Source organism: Amblyomma mixtum, chromosome 1 (genome assembly GCF_055824585.1).
Source record: "Amblyomma mixtum isolate Tamu chromosome 1, ASM5582458v1, whole genome shotgun sequence".
Classification (NCBI taxonomy): domain Eukaryota; kingdom Metazoa; phylum Arthropoda; class Arachnida; order Ixodida; family Ixodidae; genus Amblyomma; species Amblyomma mixtum.
The window spans coordinates 322,602,761-322,622,051 of NC_143012.1; the positions used below are offsets into that span (position 1 = coordinate 322,602,761).

The 19,291-nt window shown below is 43.3% G+C and overlaps 1 protein-coding gene across 1 annotated transcript; it reads left to right on the forward strand.

Moving 5' to 3' along the window:
• Positions 1 to 1,966: 1,966 nt before the first annotated feature.
• Positions 1,967 to 16,826, forward strand: LOC149372720 (alpha-tocopherol transfer protein-like). Its single transcript, XM_089587043.1, has 6 exons — positions 1,967 to 2,049; positions 8,690 to 8,845; positions 10,354 to 10,605; positions 13,900 to 14,093; positions 15,857 to 15,967; positions 16,629 to 16,826. Exons 1-6 carry the CDS (start codon positions 1,986 to 1,988, stop codon positions 16,824 to 16,826), a joined length of 975 nt encoding a protein of 324 aa, XP_089443169.1. The 5' UTR covers positions 1,967 to 1,985.
• Positions 16,827 to 19,291: the final 2,465 nt, after the last annotated feature.

Below are 19,291 nucleotides of genomic sequence, written 5' to 3' on the forward strand. Positions count from 1 at the left end.
ATTGAACTGCTGCAAATAATGTGCTCTAACTATTTACATATTAGACTTGTAGGAGGGACTGGTCTGTAGTTTATGGTACCTATTTGTTGCCCCTTTTATACAGGGACTACGTTGGCGCTTTTCCATTCATCAGGCAAAGCACCGACATCATTTGATTGCTGGAAGAGCGTTACTAAAAAAAAGGCGTTACAGAAGCAGTGCAATTCTTTAGAATCCAATTGGGCATATGATCTGGACCAGGTGCCGAGGTCACGTCGAGTTTCTGCAATAGAAACATTCCATGTTCTGAACACGTTATGCCGCCCTTTACCGTGAATTCATTTACTCTTTGTAATCCGTTAGCAGGGCAAGCCGAGAGGGAAAAGAGTGACTGAAAATGGCGATTAAATAGTTCAGCTTTGCCTTCCAAATTCGTGGTATAGCTCACGTCATGTATAATATGAGGATGATGATGATGATGATGCTTTTTAAATACTTCCATTGCAGCGCGATCGCGAAGGTGCAACTTTCTGCTCTGGCCGTCTCCAGTCAGTACGAAATCGCAAACTACAAACGTTTGCGTTCAAGGCTACGCCACGCATAGTTAGCCTCCGCGAGACAGTTTCTGGCGGCCAGAAATAAAGCGGAAGCGAGAAAAGCAGTGCCTATCTATCGATATATCGTTTTATTCAAGTGGACTGACCAATCAAGCTATTCTAAATCGTTCGGGGCTTCCTCCACGGCGAAAGCACAATGAGCTTATACCAAGCAGGGAATGTGCGGTGGTCAAAAATATGAATACTGTAAGTATGCCTTTCTCGTAAATGATTGTTCAGAGAGACGCTAGTGTTAAATGACGCTCGTCATCATGCTATTGCTCAGCTTGCGCCTTCCATGCTGCCACTTTGTCCGCCCAGGTTTCTGTCTGTTACGATGGGCCCATGTGTCTATATATGTTCATATCTATTGCTGCACTACCCAAAGTGCGAAGTATTTTTACGTTATCTTCGGTGTGAGGAGCAATGTGTTTGACGGCTGTTCAACACTTTAAATAATTTTGCTGCATTCCCATTTACCCCTTCTATTTCATTCACACATATACTATTTAGGGGTTCATATAACTTCTAACCTTTCATGGCAGGCACATGTTGATTATATTGTTAAAAATGCTAACCGCATGCTTGGCTACTTGCGTCGTAATTTTTCCATGGCTCCATCTTCTTAAAAGCTACTACTCTATAAAACCTTAGTTAGATCGAAATTAGAATACGCGTGCTCTGTGTGGGACCCGGGACATGAAACTCTTACTAATCAGTTAGAGTCAGTACAGAATCGTAAAGCCCGATTTATTTTGTCTAACTTTTCCTGCACTGCTAGTGTAACTGCCATGAAAAATACTTTGAACCTTCCTAGCCTGTCCCTTCGTAGAAAACTCGCGCGAATGCTAACTTTTCACAAGATTTACTACCACAATCATCAGCTAAAACAGGATCTTCTATCTGAACCATCATTCATATCACCTCGCACGGATCATCGCCACAAGGTACGCATTCCATACTGCCGAAGCAATGCATACTTTAACTCATTTATACACAAGACGGCGAGCGATTGGAACCACCTGCCCACCTTGGTTGCCGATATTTCTGACACCTGTTTATTTAAAAATGCCGCGGAAAACTATGTGTTTGACTAGGCTGTTTTGTTACCTAATCTGATATGTATTTTGGTCAAGCTTACGTTTTTTTTTCTTTGCTGTATTACATGACATTTTGCATTTACTTTTTGTTTTCATTTTGCTGCATTTCTTTACTTTTTTTATCCACTCCCTTCTGTAACGCCCCACTGGGGCCCTGAAGGTATTGTAATAAATAAATAATAAATAAATAAATACTCCTTATATTTCGCTCCTATGCTTCTTTTTAGAAATCTTCTCACCTACTTATTCTACTCACAGCCCAACCTTCCTTGTCTGGAGGCTAGTGAGGCAGGCAGGACGAGGTGCAAGCATGGTGGCTGAAAGCAACCTTCAACAGCAAGCAACCACAAGGCGACCGCTTCGTGCATTCACAAGTAGATTTTATTTCACATCACGCACAAGTCATACTTCAAGGGCGCACAGCAGATGGGGACCAATCAACAGCATTCACACGCAGACTGAATTATTGACACCAAGATAAGAATGTGCCAGTACTTGCCGCGGTAGTGTAACCACGCTTGATCAGGCTTCTTTCTACCGCGAAAAGTAAGAGAGCTGGAAGAGAGTCATGCCCCAGAAAAGAGGAGCTTGCACCAGCCCACCATGAGCATAATGTAGCATATTTCTGCAGCACAGGGCGCAAACAGAACGCAGCCAACGATGAGCAGGCAGTGCCGCGGAGCGGGGCACTTACGCTACGCGAACAGACAATGGTCATAATAGATGTGTAGCTACCTATGCTTTCCCATTCTTGGCCGATCCCCCATTGTGGATATGTGCTTTCTTTTGTAAGGCTAACAACAGCAACAAAGACAAAGCGAACAGGCAACGGACAACTTTGCTCGGGGTTGGAATCCATCTGATTAGCGCTTAGCACTCGAAAATCACCCGTTGTAATTAGAACAGCAAAATTTTTGCGCATAAAATAGTTTACAAAAAAAATTGTATCAGATTATCCACTCAAAAAGCGTATTTAAAAAAAATAAATGATTGTGAATCAACACACATTGCGTCTAAAAGCGCAACAGAAGCAAGAGCAGCAGCAGTCCAGGACCCAGGAACTGACTTAATGAAAATCGAATGACCCACCAGTAATGGTTCGCTGCTTCTTTTCATTTCATACACGTCCACCTGGCTCGGGTGACTCCAAGATGTGCCAGGTAGCGAAGCTTCTGCGCCAGAGGTGCAGCCGTCGGAGAGGGATTTGCCAGAGGCAAAAAGAATGTCTTTCGAAACGAAGGAGTATGACGGTTAACCCTAAGTTTATACGCAACGTTTTACAAGGAGCGATACACGATCTATAGTGGAGTAAAAAAAATTGAACTCACTCCGCATGTGTCATCCTTCCAATGCGTTGCGCCACGCCGCATACGCGCGTCGTCAGAACGTCATCATGCGGTTCAGGCAGGAAGGAAGAGACTACCTGCTGAACGGGATAACGACGCCCATTATCGATGGGGTGCATTCGTCGGACATTACAGTTTTGTCTGGCGTCCCCCAAGGTTCACTTTCGGGGTTTCTTCTTTTTTAAATATTCATCAATGGCATAGCTGGGCAGGTTTCTAGTAGTGTGAGACTGTATATTGACGACTGTTGCATCTACCATGGCGTCACTTGTGTAAACTGCCCCTATCAAATGCAAATGTGACCTGATCTCTATCTTAGCGTGATGCAGTGGAGGGAATATGACGCTAAACGTTTCAAAATTCATTTTTCTTCAATTACAGCAACCTATCGCTGCCCAATACTTTCTAGGTAACAAAAACATGCGATTTGTTTAAAATTACAACCACTTAAGTGCAATCTACTCTAGCAATCTTTCCTGGAGCGACCACGTTAACCATACCGCTGCTAAAGCAAGCCGTCTATTAAATGTTTTAAAGCGCGATTTCAGGCAGGCGCCTTCTAAGTTGAAACTCTGTTGCTGATAAATGTACGTCCTATCTTCGAATATGGTTGCGCGAGTCGGCATCCTGAAACAAAAACAGTTATTAGCGAACTTGAACAAATTAAGAAACGTACGACACGTTTTGTTTCCACAAACTTTTATCTTACCGAAAGCTCCTCTCAGATGTGTAGAAATCTCGAGTGGCATATCTTACAAGGGAGGCGCAAGTATCTACGGCTAAAGCTGTTCCACAATATCCTTATAGGTTTGACAAAATGCGCGTACATTAAAGATCCCAGCTATGTATCCTCCCATTTAAACCATACTAAGGAAGTTGAAGAATATATGTGCCGTATAAATATATGCAAAAACTCATTCTATCCCAAAACAGTCCATGACTGGAATAAATTGCCGTAGGAGGTTGTTTCAGACCCCCATCTTCGCTTGAAATTGCTTTGGCATGTTTTTTGTAGAAATAACATTTGTCACCACTATGCGTCTTGTTTTGCTGTCGAATTTCTCAACGCATTTGGCATGCACAAGTGGAATTATGTGTTCCCGTTGGTGCTTGACTCTTTTCGGATAAGTTGTTAGTCGCAATTTATTAATAAAAATAACAGTGGAAGGAAAAGATGTTGCTAGCGGCTGTTTGATAATCTTATTTTACCATCGAAAGCTGAAGCACCTGAGCTGCGGCTAGCGTGAGAGAAAGGTCATAGAGAGGAGAGGGAGAGGGAAAAAGAGGCAGGCGCAAGAGTAAGGAAGGATGGGGGCCGGGCGGCATTATACACTACATACAAATTCAGAATATGAAATTTTTTTCGGATAAGGATGTTTGAGTTTCAGTACAGTACAGCGGCTGTATGACAATCTTATTTCAACAAGCCTTTCTCGGTTTTTTACTCTTTCTTAGTACTCGTTTGTTCTCAGAATACGATGCGTTGTGATGTATTTTTGCCAATTTTCCAATTTTGGCATCTTTTTTTTTAGTTTTTAGTACAGTTCACCCCAATGAGCGCTTCAGGGCCAGAATTAATAAATAAACCTCAACCTCCGATATTCAATCACTTATTGGCTGAATATTTCCCCGAGTGATACCCACTAGGTTTGGAGCTCACGGATCATTCACCAGATTCATTCACGTGTATTTTTCTGTTTCCTTTTTGTTAGCATTTTTTGTTGTACACTTCATTCCTTGTCAGTTTTCTAATAATACGCAAAACCATTTTTGATAACTATTGTTTGCGTTTTGAGATGCTACTTGTGTAAACATTTATATGTTACCTGCTGCCCTGCAATGTAGGGGCCGAGGGGCACGTCAAGCCACAATTTCTGGCTTTTTTCCCTCGGCCCTCACCATGTGTACATGAGGAATAAATTGAAAATTGAAATTGAATTTCTCATTAGTTTTCTGTGCCCGAGAGAAAGAACAGCGCTTAAAAAAATCAACCGATGTGCCAAGTTTATTTTTATTTATTTATTTATGTACATACTGCAGACCATGGCTAGGTCCAAGCAGGAAGGGCAGGTGCACAAAAAGCAAAATTATAGCAACAAAAAATACAACAATACAGCAAAGATAATGTAGTAAAACAAACAATACAGCAATGCAACACAAAGCAGAAAAAATACATAATACGCAATATCAAAGATGGCTGAGGAACGCGTCTGATTTTCAGGGTTGATTAGGATCGGTTAGTGAGTTCCAGTCGGATATGGTGCGTGGGAAAAAGGAAAACTTGAACGAGTTAGTCCGGGCAAAATATGGTTTTAAAAGAGCTTTGTGATAGTGTCGTGTATTCCGTGTTGGCATTGAGGAAAGATAAGCAGAAGGGTCAAGTCTGAGTTTATTGTTAAGAAGTAATGAAAGAAAATCTAAACGAAAATTTCGTCTTCTTACCTGTAGTTCTTCAATACCGTTAGCATGCATCAAGTCTGAGGGGGAGTCAGTGGGTAGATATTTTGAATATATGAATCTAATTGCTTTCCTTTGAATGTTCTCGAGCTTTCTTATGTTAGACTTAGTGTACGGGTCCCAAATTATGCAAGCATATTCAAGCTTGGGTCTAATTAGAGTATTGTAACCTAAGAGCTTAACGTTAGCGGGGGCGTTTCGAAGTTTATGCCTTATATAACAGAGCTTACGGAATGCGAGTGAACAGATGTTATCTATGTGAGAGTTCCAAGAAAGGTTATTAGTAAGTGTTACACCCAAGTACTTTACGGACGCTACTTGTTGCAATGGTGATGATTCTAATTTATATGCATATTGTAGAGCGTTTATCTTGTTAGTTATGCGAAGAGAAACGCTTTTATCTGCGTTCAGTGTCATGTCCCAGCGCTTGCACCACTGTACAATATTAGTAAGCGTATTTTGTAGGTCACTCTGATCGTTTTCAATGCTAACATCGCGAAATAAGACACAGTCATCAGCATATAATCGAATATGTACGCCAGGGCAAACTTCACGGATGGTGTCGTTAATGTATATTAGAAAGAGTAGTGGACCCAGTACGCTTCCCTGTGGCACACCTGATGTGACTGGGAGACAGCCAGACTGGTGCCGACCTATTAAACCTAAGTTCTTTCTCTTTGTGGCGGAACCGGATTGCAGGACGCCGCTATAAGGGCCCCTACGCGGGGCAGCGTTCTTTTTCTTTCATTTCGCTAGCCTAAGGTCGGATGTACGTTGGACGTAAAATGTGAATGACATTCACGTTTCTTAACACTTGTGTCTTCAATGTCACTTAAGGAAGAGCTCTGATCATTTAACGTGAATGGCGTTCTCTGTGCACCTCTGGTTTTTTTTTGCGCCGTTCTTAACTTCCTCAATACTCTTGGGTGTGGGCCAAAAAAAACGTGCTCAGGAGCTGGCTCTTTGGAAGTGTACCGTCGATCTCAAAGGACGCCCCGCAGAGGAGACACCTATCAGTGGTATGTTGCCGTACTCTGCTGTAACGTGAACCCTTTAGTACACGTATTTATTTTTGCTGTCAAAAACTTTTTTAGGCGAATAGCGCATCGGTGATCAGCATTTTATTGACCTGCGTGAAAAGAACATACATGACCTATATATATTTAGTTCGTCTATGCCTACAGGGGCCTAAACACGGGAGGCAACGAAGAGGCATGAAATCAGGTTAAGTACGGCGCAGGAAGCAGTAGAAATCATGATAGCGCTGAAACTAAGACGTGTATCGGGAGCACTGAGGTAGATGAGAGAAAACACTGGAGTTAGTGCATTTTTCTATTGATGAATAAACTGATGATGATGCTAATTACACCCGAGCTCAGAGCAAGAGGAGGGTATATTCCTCTACGGAACATTTATCAATGACGGCTGATAATCTATGATCTACTAGGTCGACAGGGTGGGAAGAACGGAAACGTATCGGTGGTCGGCGGAGAATTAGGTAAGGTGAGATTATGATGTTTTTTGAGATACGGTGGACGCGTGGCTGGTGCAAGGTACGACTAATTGTTGACCAAAGTGTCTTCGCTTTTTTAGTGTACGCCGCCTTGCTGAATCAGAACAGTGATGATGGGGGCATGAGTGTAAGTGAACTTGGATGAAGACCTGGGTTTCGGAGGTTGTGCGTGAGAACTGCAGTCAGTCGAAGGGGTGTGAAGATGGTGTTATGCATTTTGCAGATCAGAAAAATGAAGATTAAGCTAAACAACTTCGGAAACCATACTGTCCCCGGCAAGTTTGTCTCAACTAAGTGTTTAACTAAATGAACTTATTTCAAAACATAGTATTGAGAAATCACATAAGCTTTTGTGCGTAAGGATGCTCTTGATCAGTGCCTGGTGTCTATCTACTCGCTGATTCCTCGAGTGCTCGTTAGGAAGACGAAGATGGCACAATGAATGTAATGCTGTACTGCTGTACTCCGCGAAATAAACTGGCAAATCGTTAAGCCTCAACTCATCAGGCGCTATTCGTCTATATCACCTGTTAACTACGAGGCTTGAAACTCGTGTAGTAGTGCCTTGAATTATCAGCTCTTTTCGTTAAGTTTTTGTTTATTTCTACTTTCTCGCCTCAGGCGAGAAACAAAGGCAAGATAAATTATTTAGTACCCTAAGTAGTATAATGAACAGAGCCTGGGATTGCACAGTGGATATATAAGCAAATAAAAAAAGACGGAAGAGCTTCCTCTCCCCCCCCCCCCCCCCCCCCCCCCCCGTTCTGTAATCCTAAGAGAGAGGTATCCTCCTCAGTCTGCCAGCGCAGTGAGAGTGAGAAAGCAAGAGAGTTACCTGGTAGAGTTACAATGATCCAGTTTCCAATAGGAAGTGCGCACGCTTCGAGTTATACACAGGGATGGGGAGAGGTACATATTCAGTGTCGTGGTGGTATGGTGATAGCTCGCAGTATATCTCTTTATCATTTCCGCTGATAATTAAGTGTTATGAAAAAAAAGATTTGTTTTCAGCTGGGTTCATTTGTGAGCGTAGAAAGTAACACGTTAGAATATAATGCTCACGTCCAGGCCTCTCTCCCATTAAAAACAAAGAAAAAGTAATAAATAATAATACAAGTAATACCGCGACCAAACTGAAATAATATTTCAAACAACCAAAGATAAATAAATGAAAAAGCTAAAAATGAGTGCTGTTAGTCCTGTTATGACATTTATTATACAATACGTCGTTGCAATTATTCAAGGCCTTATACTGGAGGTATCCTGTTAATAGGGTCTTTCTTGTCAAATGAGAAGTACGAATTGCTATAATTTCGTGGTCACTATGGAAGGACGTTGTGTTTGGTCATTAAATACAGCCTCAACGGACATCCCCAGAACAAGCAAAAATTTATGCAAGACTGTGTTGTTTGAAAGTGATTATGTTCATTACTCTCATCATAGCCTTCATACATTACTGTCAAAAACTCGTGCTCACGCGTACTCTCGCTCAAGTACAGCAATTACATGAGTGAACATATACTTTTCGACGCAAATTGTCACTGTAGACGCTTTGGGCCGATGAATAAATACCCAAAGGTAGCATGCGAATGTGATGATTATTGGGAGCATTTCATGCTCTGTTGACTGTTTTTGTTTTAGCAGCGATTATTTTATGCAAAGCCTGTACTAACAGCAATCGCCTTAACTTTCCTATAGAAGCGGCGTGTACTATGAGCAACAGTGACAGCACAAAAACCATGGTCGAAAGCATTGAATCTATAAAGCATATAAAAGGGCTTGACATTCAAGACCTGGGAGTGACGGCTGCCGCAAAGGAGGAAGCTGTGAACCGATTACGGGAACTGATTATGGGTAAGTCTTGGTGATAAAACACTCCAGTGTTATTCGCCGCCATCAGGAAAGTGAGCTCTTCCCGTTTTTTCCCTTCCATTTTTTGGTGGCCCTCTGGGAAATTATATACTAAATATACCAGGACGACAACATGTTTTTAATTAATGGAATACCGAATTAAGTATTTCTTGGGCTGATTAAGTAAACCTCCTTTCAATGTTTTGAGTGCCGCCACTAACACGGATAGCAAATTGCCAGAGCTCATATATCTTTATATTACATATTACCTCCAACAGCCTGAAGTCTCTAAGCATAAATCCACGTCTCCGTAAGATGGCATGCGTTTGTATTAGCAGATTTATTTGTGAGAAATTTAAGTCCGTTTAATTTGCGCATGAAATTATTATGCTCTAGGGCTATTCTCAGGAAATCGTCTTCAACGCGTCAGACACTGCGCAAGCTGCCTACACGCGCACGTTACAAGGATTACATCTCGCCTTGGCATATGGTACCGATAGTGAACACCTGAGAGAGGTAGCCGACAGAAAATACGTTGAGCTGCGTAATAGCCGCGGTTTAAGAAACACAGTGCTTGTTTCAATAAATGTTCAAGGAAATTTCCTATGCTCAGAGTAGAGCTTAGTGAACGAAAACACAAGTAAAATATGCGACTTGCAGAATGACAGTCAAGCCTTCAGAGCTTGTGCAATTCTCTTCTACGAGCTGACCGAAGCAGCTAGATGACAGCACGTTCAGAAGAAAGCAGCTCAAAAGGCAGAACGCGATTAGTGCAGATCAACAAAGGCAAGCTGACTATTCACCGTCAAATTGAACAAGTGCAATATGAGAATCTTCAATCATTTATTCTAAAAGAACAGAAAGGTTTCAATGTCTTCTTTTCTTAGACAGAGCAACATATACAAAAGTCTCTGTTTGACATTGTAAGAATAAAATAAACTATACGAGATTGCGCAGCACAGTATTTTAAACAATGGACTCTATGAAAACACAAACAGGTGCAACTTCTTTTTACCTATATGCCAAATCAGCACTAGGCGTACAGCTTGAGTGTATCGAGAGGGTTGTACCAAATAAGCCAGATCATTAGTTTTGCAGCGCAAACGTTTGCGTCGTTTTGTCCTTGGAATATCCGTACGGTATTCTAAGCAAAAATTATTGCCGGTTTCTGGGTGCACTGTAAAGCTCCCTCCTTGCTTTTTAACGCTTACAATAACAGTCAATAAATGCTATTTAAACTATTGCCATTGGAAACAGTTATGCTTTGGGCCATAACTGAACTTGTTTTATTACAAAAGTTTGCCTCTGCGAAGAAAAACATTACACTTCCAGGTGCACTGTATACTACGCTCGCCAACGGTGTACGCGTGGGTAATGTTCTGTTTGTGAAGTACTAAACACAAAATTAAAAACGAGACAAGCCTGTTCTAGCTATGTAGAAATTAAATCGAGAATGAAGTTGGGCCCCTCAAAATATCTTCCGTTTTCTCTCACAAATATGCCATAAACAGGAGAGACGCTGCTCGAGTGCCTCGTGGATGATGCCTTTCTAGTTAAATTCCTGCGAGCGCGCAAGTTTGACGTCCAACGTGCTTTCAAGAATGTGAAGAAGTACTTCGAAGTGCGAAGGGACAACCCGGAAATGTTCGATGCCCTTGGTCTGCACGGCATTCCTTTCGACGTCGCCTGTCGCATGCATCGGCTGGCTGCAGTTTCACGCAAGACGGATCCCGAAGGGAGAGGTGTTATAATGTACAAGACCGGTGAGCGGACTGCAACAGTTGTGCAATTGAACTTCTTAATCTCAAAGACCCGCATTCTTCACTCTCACTAAAACAAAGTGGAGAACTTCAATTTGATCTAAAGTTTTCAGGACCCACACATACCCATTTCACTGAATGTTTCTCTACGCCACCCCTGCCGCAGATGATGCCGGTAGTTACACTCCCTGTCGGAGCTACATTTCAACCCTGCCTGAAGGAAGAGTTTCTGAAAACAAGAAAGATGTATTAGCGCAAGCACCTATACGCTTCCAAGGTGCACGGTCCGTTCCGTTTCGGGACCAAGTCTACACGTTTGGAAGTACAAAACATTTGTAACGAAACTTTAAACTTTCAGCTATACGCTTTATCTCTACTCTCGAAACTCTCTCTCATTGTAGAAAAGAAGATTTATGCGTCAATTTTCTTACTCGCATTCAAAAACTGCAACCCAAACTGAGTGCGCCAATGTGTCTGCCCGTGATTATATGCCACAGTACAGCTAGACCTGTCTGTCTCAAGGCTGCCTCGAGCTTCAGGGCAAATGTAAACTGATCGTGATCAGAGTACAGAGTACTGATCAGAGTACAGGCACCATGGCTGCTCCACAAGGAGTGCACTGCAGTCTACTAGAAGCGGAGGGTGTTGAAAAACCGTACTCTGCGGAGCATTGGCGGTGTGAGGCTGGAAATGTCGGCTACTAGAAGCTTAATACCGTGGTGCACATGCCACACTACCTCTTCTGTGTCGCTCGAGATGCTCACTGTTCCAGCAGAGGCGGGGACGAGAAGGTCACGTGGGACGTGTGCCGCGGAGTGGCGCGATTTGATGGACGTCCCTCTGGTCACGCAGCCGTCGGGTGATTTTCGAACTGCACTAGAACTTAACAAAATTTGCTGAGCGGCGGCGCCGAAGCTAATCCAGTTTTCAAAATTCCAATAACAGATGTGGCAGCTACAAATCTCCGTAACCAAATGACTACCTCCAATGATATTTGAAGTTAAATATGAGTGATTTTGTTAATCATATTACTGTTCAACTTCATTCACCGCACCGGTTTTCTGATGTCCGCCATCACTGGTATTGGTTTTCTTAAAAAGCGATCTTTTTACCTCAAACAGCCTATCTTTAAAAATTAGTGCAAGGCTTCCTTTTAACACCTAGAATCTTGGCTGACGTATTTTAGTGATGTATGTAGCCAGAGGAATTGTTTTAGAGCGCAGCTCTTTGGCGTCCGTTCCTGGGTTTCGCGTCGTCGTCGGCCTCGTAACCAGCTCCACCCCCAATGTCACGCTTTTCAATTGGTCGAAATGCTCGTGACGTCACAGTGCGCGAATTTCAAATGGGGCCAATTGTACTTTGGCTAGTAACCATGCAACCAATCAAAGGGATCGTATAGTGATGCTGCAACTAAGTTGGACTGAGTTTAGTTAATTGCTTAATTAATCAATTAGCCTAATTAATATAGAGGAGAATGAAGAGGTCAGAAGAAAAGAAAAGAAAGACGCGCGCCGCAGCGACAACAGCGTCCGCGGAAGGAGACGCTGCTGAAAAAAACAGATAAGTACGAAGCCGCGTTCCCTCCACCACCGCACTTCCCCACTCAGTAAGTTGTTGTTGTTGTTGTGACTGAGAGAAGGATGAAGAGGAAATTGCACGGGCCTGCTACTGGCTCGAGCCAAGCCACCACCGCTGCCACGTGCAAATAGAGGAGAGTTAAAAGATCAGAGGAAAGAGAAAAGGGAAAGAAAAGACGCGCGTCGCAGCAACAACTGCGTCCGCCGGAGCGGACGCTGCTCAAAAAGAAGCGGCCGAAGCCGCGCTCGCCGAAGCGAGAGCAGATCACTCAGTAAGACGTTGCTCGTTTCATATACGTTGTGTCGAACATCCTAGACAGTTCCAACAATTGACAGGTTAATGACAGAACACGATGGATAAAAATACAATAATATAAATATGAAATAGCCTAATTAACCTTTCTAGTTAGACCGCATAAATCAATAAAACCGAGAACGAAATTGGTCGAGTTGGGGAATCGAACCAGGGTCTCCGGAGTGCGATACGAGCACGCTAGCCACTCCGTAATGCCAGCTGAATGGTTTGGAATGAACAAAGGCGCGTCTAGCTAATACGGCGTCTTCGTTCACTCCCATCTTCACCCTTTCCCTTACGGCAAGGTGCAGGTGTCCACCCAGATATGCGAGAGAGATACATTTCCTTTCCTCAAAAAATAAATTTACCGTCCAGCAAGGCGTACAGCCGAATTGGCGATGGCGTTCTGTGGACTCCCTGGCAGCGTTGCAAGACGCTGTCGCGTTCCACTCTTACAGGAGAAGCTTAACATGTTAACCACACATCAGTAACACACGCAGACAGCCAATGGACGCGTCATTCGCTGGCAGCACTTGATTCATCATTCACAACCACATTCTTAACGTACGCTCCCTTGCCGCACATGCCAAGGACACACCACGATCACATTCTGCGCCATTCCTCTGTACTTTGCTTTGCTGAAACCTGGATGGATCCCGAAGAGCCTCTCGAAATCATAGATTTCCTATCTGCTGTGGTGCTCGCAGAGACCACAACAGAGCGGCGGGAGTCGCTATCTACTTGCGCACAGGTCTCTCTGCAATACCAGTCGAAATGTTTGGCACGTCACATGAAGTTGGCGAACTGTGCGCCGCAAAGTTGCCCAACGGCTTGCTGGTAGTAGCTGCCTACTTCGCCCCTACCGCACTCACGAAAGACGTCGTGCACTTCCTGCAACTCGCATTAACCGTCCATCGATCCACACCGATGTTAGTAGTGGGGGACTTTAATGTTGACATAAAGACAAACAGCAATTTCCTAACACTTATGCGGGAGAACATCCCGTTCCTCTCGCTCGTAACGCGTCCCACGGCTGTGACAACCTCGCGAGGCACTTGTATAGATCTCGTCTTTGAGAATCAAGCATTGCTGTACCAAGTCGAACATATATCAGTATATTTCTCCGACCACAAAGCTTCCTTCATGACTGTCAAGAACTGTTAGTGGAATCTTTGTTAAAGGAATACGTGTGAAAAATAAAAAAAAAAACTCTGTGATAGCGCATACATGTGTTGCTCGATTTCTTTGCCTCAATCTATCGAAAAGGTGAAACAGCTTATTTGCTGCGCTCAAATTTCGCATTAGGAAGTAACGTAATCGTCGGTAATTTTTTCTCCAGCTTTCAAATACTCGCAGTTCGTTACGTCATAATTAGGATTTGTTAATTTGCCTGTCATTTTATTCTGTATCTGTATTTTTTGTTAGGAGGCTGGCGTCCCGATATCTGCTCCCTGAACGACTTCTTCAGAGTTGCTATACTTTACGCTGAACACATGATTCTTCGGGAAGAGTTCCAAATGAAGGGTATTGTGTTTGTATTAGACCTAAAGCACCTCAGTCCCTACCACCTGGTCCACTATACACCTTCGGCCATCAGGACATTCATCAGCCTTCTACAGGTCAGTGGAAAGTCACAGAGCCAGAGCAAGAGAAAAAACCAATTTTATTTCAGGGTACTTTGCGCACAAGCCTTGGGAACACTACAGAAAGGGCTTTTTATAAGGTTATAATCGGCAAAAAATACAGGATATAGAAAAGAGAAGTACATGGAACAAGTGCGTTGTTGTTAAAGACCTTTTTTTTTTGTTGTCTATGGGAGTTTAACGTCCCAAAGCGACTCCAGAAAATTCGATGACCTGGGGTTTTTTTAACGTGCACTGGAATAGCATAGTACACGATCCTCTAGAATTTCCCCTGCATCGATATTCGACCGCCGCGGCCGGGATCGAGCCAGCGTCTCTCAGGTGAGCAGCCGAGTGCCACAACCACTGAGCAATCGCGACGGCTTGTTTGAAGATGTAAGAATGCGCTGGCGCCATAACTCAGTATCAAGTCTACGTTCGTCCCGTGTGCTCCTTCTGTTTTCTATGTCCTGTATTCTGCTCTGTTCTGGAGAGGACATTGTATTCGCGTGAACAGTAATCAGAACAGTATATTAGATTTTACCTTCAACTGGCCGTCAGTAAAAACTATTTTGTAATAATAATAATAATAATAATAATAAAGGTGTTAACAATAATTACCGAGTACCTCAAGAACAATTAGCACTGCCATCAGTTTTATCATAAACAGTAATTTCCACGTAAACGTGAATGCGCACCTCAAAAAACCGTCATAATCACTCAGTTGCGTTGAAAACGCGCATCCCAAGAACCGAAACCACAGGTAGAACTTCGCCAAAATAGATTGTGAATTTTTACTCGGTTTTAAGCGTTGAGCGATCAATGATAGATGAACTCGATACGACAATGGCAATAGCGACAAGCGTTCAGGAAGAGGTAAGTAAACTTATATGTTGCACTTTTTCAGCTCGAAACATTTCAGCCCTAAGTTTTGAATACAAATCTGGTTTCGTTAGCCTGCTCATTTTTGTTGCCGCTTTTAAATCCACAGCCTTTCCAAGTTATTTTAGTGCCACAACAAAATGGTAGCAAAGACAAAAGATATTGCCTCCTCAGCAGCCCTAGTAGAGTTGAACTCTTAGGAATGGTTTGCCTTTCCCCTCTCTCTGTTTCTATCTATCTATTAGGAATGGTCAAAAAAGTACTGATTTAAATGTACTTCACAAACATTGATGCACTTCCACTTGAGTGTACTACAACAACAGGAGTGAAATTATTTGGAGCCTTGTAGGATGAGGAAGAGTTTGGCACATCTGTGCGAGCTACCATCACCTTGCTGATTTAGTGGCTTATTTATATGTTAGCTCCCTGCTTAAAAAAGGGAAAGCAAGAAGATTACAGTTTTTTTAACAAATAATTATTGCTTCAAGAAAAGGAAACCCACGCATCGTCTCGGCCTGTGCCAATTATCTACCATTATTTTTTTTTCTTTCATCCTTCTTCGATTGACAGATATATCTTGAATTCCCAAGAGATAAGCAAAATCCGTAATTAGCATGTTCTTCCTTTGGCATCCCGAAATGCAGTAGTAAGAGCAAAAAAAAAGGTTAGTCCTGCTAGTTTAGTGTGGCCACTAGATTTCAGCAGGAAGATTCTCTGATTCGTAGGAAAACAGGAGAGTGCATGGAGTCATTCAGCATACTTAAGGGCATTTGACTGTACTCAGTTAGGTTTTTTTGCTTGCACGATACCAAGCCAAGTCTTCTTATGAGGAACATTTAGCTGGAAGATGGGCGTCAATCTGCGTGCTCTTATTCCAGGACGTGCTTCCCGTACGGATCAAAGGGATCTATGTCATCAACAATCCTGCCCTCTTTGACATTTTTTTCGCAATTGCCAGGCCGTTCATGAAACCTAAATTGATTAAAAGGGTACGTTCTATGCCTCTCCTTTCTGTCACTTGGTTTCAAACTGATTCAAATTCGAGTTGTCACCAGGGCAACATTAACCGTAACCGTTCTTAAAACCTCACAAGTTGGTTACTATCCCTAACGCAAAGTTAGGTTTTAGCTTCGGTAGCATACAAGGCTGAATCCGCTGAACCGAGAAACGCCGCGCTAACAGCTATCGCTGTGAAGCAGACACTTCTAGCCTGTGCGCTTTCCCCTGTGTAACTGAAGGGACATCGATAGTGATATACCGATAGCTACGCCAAGACTCCCCCGGCCTCTTCTACACACATAAACACCCAACCCAAAACGCCCATGAGCCAAGCTCACATGAACAACAGTAAGACAGAGGGCAACATCTCGAGAGCACCCAGTGCCCAGACAACCTGAATAACAGTTACTCTGGTGGCGTATGGACACGACGGCGACCGGTTGCCGCGTATGATGGTGATGCAGCTTGCTTAAAAAAAAGTTTCATGTTATGCGAGCGCCTGAATTGGCGTTAAACCTGGCAAAGCATTGCTGGTCCAGGCATCCTCTCTGTTTCTTTTATGTTTTTTACCTCTTTTTTGAGAGAACCAATAAAAGGGTAAAAGGGCACATGGACTGTTAAGCTTTAATGAGTTATCCTCTAACGTTCCAGATTCGCTTGTTCGGCTACAATTTGGAGCAGTTACACAAGTTGGTGCCGGAGGACGTGATTCCTGAGGAGCACGGGGGAACGCTCGAGAGCTACGACTACGATGTAGTGAAGGAGGAGTTGATTTCTGAAGACAGTTACTTCCAGGCCATCAACTCCTACGGTTATCGCACTGCAACAGAAGAGTCGACAGACCTGTAATAGCGAATTACTTTTGCTGATTAAACACTAGAAATACGTACTCACTCCTCCTAGTCGGTAATAGAACTGCCTTCTTGATGACTGCTATAGTTGAGAAAGTTACCAAGCAATAGACCATGAGTGACCTCTGCTTCAAAACGTGAGCCGTCGCCAGCACAAGACGCCACACTGCCTCATAAAACAGATGAAGTCAGTGAATCAGCGGTGCACTCAGCGTCAACAATTCGTTATTTTGGAATGTCGAAAAAGTGTGACCACAAACAACGGCGACAGTAGCGTGCGGTATACTTGTGTAAACGAGGACAGAAGGAAGCCTCTGCGGCGGTCAGCGCTGAGAAAAATATTATCGTTGGATACAAATACGAACAGTATTAATTTCGCCCACGGGCTAAAGTTACTCCTTTCTTATTCACTGTGTGACTAAACTGCCTTGTAATTATATCAAAATATACGGCATTTGCCCAATATTTCTCCATGTTTTTCTAAGCCTTCTCCTGAAGTCAGCTTTAGCATAAAACTGCGAACCTTAGAATCAAGGAAGTGATTCGAAACATCGACGTACTAGTTGCATAATATTGGGCACCTTATCATTTCGCGCTGGCTAGCTGCCGGAAAGATCGCCTTAGCAGACCTGTTTCTTTCGCCATTAACAGTGGGAACACAATCGCAATAATCTGCAACTTCGCCTCAACCGCCCTCCCTATTGCTTGATCGACCGGTCAAGTGTATGGTTGCACAAGAAATTATCATGGAAAACGCGTTCGGAAGGCGTAAAGTTAGAACGTTCTGCCCATCGGCGGCTTCCTATTTCGCCATACAAGGCTCGCAACACAAGAAACATTCGTCGCTTGTATTATGAATACAGTCCCCATTCAGGAAATAGCTATACTAGGTCTGAATAGTTTTGAAACCCTAGCGAGTAACCAGGCGACGGACATCTAATGTGTTGGGCACTTGTTGCGGCGAGCAAGCCAGGAAATAACGAGTCGTACTCGATACGTGCTTGGAAAGGTTATTGAGCCTATCTGATGGCGCTCTCCAAAGGTCGAGGCTTAATGCAGCCTGACGTGATATAAAAACTAAAGAGAAGAATGTTCGTTGCAAAACATACTCTAGTCGCTCAAGTGTACTTGGAACGTTGCCGGTATTAGTGCACTAGCATTACTAGTAGCCATTTCTCGCATTTGTGCGCCTGCCTGTCCACCTGCCCGCCTGCCCGCCTGCCCGCCTGCCCGCCTGCCCGCCTGCCCGCCTGCCCGCCTGCCCGCCGGGTGGCTTACCACTCGGTCGCTTACCACCTTAACCTAGCAGAGCAACGCAGTACAGAAACACACCATGTTAGCACACATATGGGGTTCCGAATGTCGTCAAATGGTGTCGTGATGCAGTCGTTTATAAAATTTATTAACTGATATAACGAGGAACTATACCAGATATAGTGAATGAGAGAGTAAATCGCAGTAGTCGTGCAATATCCATGAGGTATATGGCACTGTTTGTGTCTTTGAGGGGATGTTTCCGGAAAAGAAACATCCGCGCATGTTTGAATTTGGTTTTCTCCACGTATAGTTAGCACATCGATGTAAACACTTAAAGCTCCCGTAGCTAACTCTCTTAAATCGAAAAGTGAGGCCGTGTTGGCGGAGAATTTCTTTAATGCTGGAATGCATTCAACGGCAACACTTTCACCTCGCCTTGACCGCAAATTTTTCTCCATCTTTCCGTCCACACCAGGAGAAAATTCGTGAAAATAAAACACAGCAAAATTTATTAAACACAGTTGACCCTCCGCCTGATAGATTTCTTGCTGAATTATTGTTCACTTGTTCAATTACAACTGTCATAACGCCAGAAAACAGCGTCTAAATTAGGAGGCCGGTAATAAAAAGAAAGGGGGTGCGGCAAAAATCAGTTTTGGGCTTTATTTTTTAGTACTTTTTGAATATCACGCTTGCGTAAAACAAAATACCATCAATGATACTCGCACTTCGTTTCAAGTGTTCTGCTTAAACAGGTGTACCATACATAAAAAATAGCTATATATGAATACTCAATTTCTGCCTTGGTTACATAGTTCATATAATAGAACTAAGACTACTGAAAGACAAGATCTACAAAAACCTGCGCAAAGCTCTTGTCACCTGGCGCGATTGTTTAGTCTCTATAGCTTTGGTCTGCATCGCCCAAGGGTGTGGGATCGAATCTTAGCCTTTCCGAATCACCTGTGCAAATCGCCCATGATACGGGCTCTCACTCTCCGAGTTTAGACAGCTATCAGGACCAGGGTCGCAAAATACGGGAAAATGCTTTTTCGCGCTCTTCCTTTCTCCTGGAATATCTGCCTCCTTGCCCTTCATGACGATAATGTGCTTCGCTTCTTGTGGCAGGCGGAACACATTTCCAGCTATCGATTTATGTGTGAAATGAAGTGTTTTACCACTGCCTTGATGCAACACTGGTTTGCA

What these genes read in the sequence shown, in the direction of transcription:
- LOC149372720 (XM_089587043.1), top strand. Translation starts at nt 1,986, where the DNA reads ATGGTGGCTGAAAGCAACCTTCAACAGCAAGCAACCACAAGGCGACCG. An exon ending in ACCGCTTCGTGCATTCACAA is followed by an intron (nt 2,050 to 8,689) that starts GTAGATTTTATT and finishes ACTTTCCTATAG; the next exon opens with AAGCGGCGTGTACTATGAGC. An exon ending in ATTACGGGAACTGATTATGG is followed by an intron (nt 8,846 to 10,353) that starts GTAAGTCTTGGT and finishes TGCCATAAACAG; the next exon opens with GAGAGACGCTGCTCGAGTGC.